Here is a 2500-nt window from a genome sequence, read left to right on the forward strand (position 1 = left end):
AACAGACCTAGATTAACCCTACCAGACCTAGATTAACCCTACCAGACCTAGATTAAACCTACCAGACCTAGATTAACTCTACCAGACCTAGATTAACCCTACCAGACCTAGATTAACTCTACCAGACCTAGATTAACCATAACAGACCTAGATTAACTCTACCAGACCTAGATTAACCATACCAGACCTAGATTAACCCTACCAGACCTAGATTAACCCTACCAGACCTAGATTAACCATACCAGACCTAGATTAACCATAACAGACCTAGATTAACCCTACCAGACCTAGATTAACCATACCAGACCTAGATTAACTCTACCAGACCTAGATGAACCATACCAGACCTAGATTAACTCTACCAGACCCAGGTTAGGCCTAGTCCAGTTCTGATCAGCCTGTCTTACCTTCTCTCCGCGGGAGCCTGGCTGGCTGAACCCAGGCGGTCCAGGGAAACCCTATAGAACACCAAGCAGAGAGGATTAGGGTTAGGGTTAGGGTTAGGGTTAGGGTTAGGCTGGGTTAGGGTTAGCGCTAGGGTAGCCCTAGAACACCAAGCATATGGAGGACCAAGTATGTCAAAATTAACAATAAATATATAAATAAATAAATAAATGAACGAATGAATGAATAACTAAATAAATGAAGACACACAGTGTAAATGCCCCTACGCATTTTCATTGGTTGATACCGCGCGTGACGTGGTGAAAGCAGCGACGCAGTCTTGTCTCAGTTATCACCACGACACAGAAGGGAAGAGCGTCTACAGCCCCGTTCACACACAGCCTCTTTCACCCTATCATTTCCATGGAATCCCAAACTATGTCTATGACATCCCAAGCTATTCCCGTGTTGTCCCCTTCCACACATGTCGGCAATGGTCTATACTAGTCCATCAGCACAGTATGGGAGAACTTGGTGATAAGCATAATACGATATGCGCTCTGCGCTCTGCGCTGCGGTCTACGCGCGATGCAAGACAGCAGAGAGGAGACGTGTGTGTGCACTGCGTTTATATCACAAAATGTTAATTTGATAAGTAAAAGTAAGCTGGCTAAGTAAGTAATCTAGCTACTATGATTGGAAACGCAGTACTATCCAGTTAGAATGATAGAAGATCTAGTTGTCAGGGTCAGGGTCAGGGTCAGGGTCAGGGTCAGGGTCAGGGTCAGGGAGGCTACGTACGGGCTGTCCAGGGGCTCCGTTCTGTCCTGGGGGGCCCGGAGGGCCGGAGCCTGCAGGGAGGGGGGGCCCGGTGGGGCCGGGGGGGCCAGGGGAGCCGGGGAGACCAGGCAGTCCCTACACAGACACACACACACACACACACACCCCACACACACACACACACACACACACACACCACACACCACACACCACACACACACACACACACACACCACACACACGCACACGCACACGCACACGCACACGCACACGCACACACACCACACACACACACACACACACACACACACACACACACACCACAGACAACACGGACAGGAAATAAGGATTGTACTTTTAGATATCAAAATATCATTTTTGGTAAATTACTGAAGGAGAGGAAGAGAGAAGAGGAGAGGAGAGGAGAGGAGAGGAGAGGAGAGGAGAGGAGAGGAGAGGAGAGGAGAGAAGAGGAGAGGAGAGGAGAGGAGAGGAGAGGAGAGGAGAGGAGAGGAGAGTAAGTAAGTAAGTAAAGCTTTATTTATATAGCACCTTTCATACAAGAAATGCAGCTCAAAGTGCTTTACAACAGGAATATAAAGTGAACAGAACATAAAGTGAATATAAAAACATATATAAAAACATGTACATGCATAGAATGAATATAAAAGCAGGGGAAAACACTAAAAAGAAAAGGTAAAGATCTAACTTTCCATATCCCTTTCATCTCCCTACCTTACACAGTCTTTCTGTACTTCCCACTGGCTTTCCACCACAAACAGTTTTTGAAAAAGTCTGTCTCAGTCTCTGTGTACGTTCTCAGTCTCTGTGTACGTTCTCAGTCTCTGTGTACGTTCTCAGTCTCTGTGTACGTTCTCAGTCTCTGTGGACGTTCTCAGTCTCTGCTAGGCCTTGCACCAAGTACTCAGTATCAACATTACAGTTTATTTCTTTTGCACACCTCTTTCAACTAGTCAGTCTGTGTACGTGAATATAAGAGCAGGGGAAAGCAGTAAAAAGAAAAGGTAAAGAAAATACAATAAAAGTAAATTTAAAAAAGGGCTAGTTGATAAAACATTTAAAGTGCAGTAGCTGGCAAATGAGCAGTAGGCTGGTGCAGATGAGCTAGTTGAAGGCTATATTGAAGAAGTGCGTTTTTAGCTTTCTTTTAAAAATATTTAGTGAGCTGGCTTCCCTGATCTCTAAAGGTAATGTGTTCCAAAGCTTTGGGGCATAGTTGGCAAAGGCTGCGCTCCCGATCTTCTTCTGACTGTTGCTGGGAACCTCTAATAAACCTGCGATAGATGATCTTAGTGTTCTTGAGGGCACATAATTG

General features: G+C 45.5%; 1 protein-coding gene across 1 annotated transcript in view; it reads right to left on the bottom strand.

The window, feature by feature from the left end:
* LOC308160974 (collagen alpha-1(XVIII) chain-like) overlaps positions 1-2500 on the bottom strand; it is a gene marked incomplete at both ends in the record, with an annotated part of 62229 nt that overhangs the window by 36039 nt on the left and 23690 nt on the right. Inside the window, 2 exons of the mRNA XM_080534896.1 lie at positions 408-458; positions 1186-1299. Coding sequence (XP_080391022.1) covers positions 408-458; positions 1186-1299 — 165 coding nt within the window. The remainder of the gene's footprint in view (positions 1-407; positions 459-1185; positions 1300-2500) is intronic.

Source organism: Nansenia antarctica, assembly GCF_963989245.1.
Source record: "Nansenia antarctica genome assembly, chromosome: 6".
Classification (NCBI taxonomy): Eukaryota; Metazoa; Chordata; class Actinopteri; order Argentiniformes; family Microstomatidae; genus Nansenia; species Nansenia antarctica.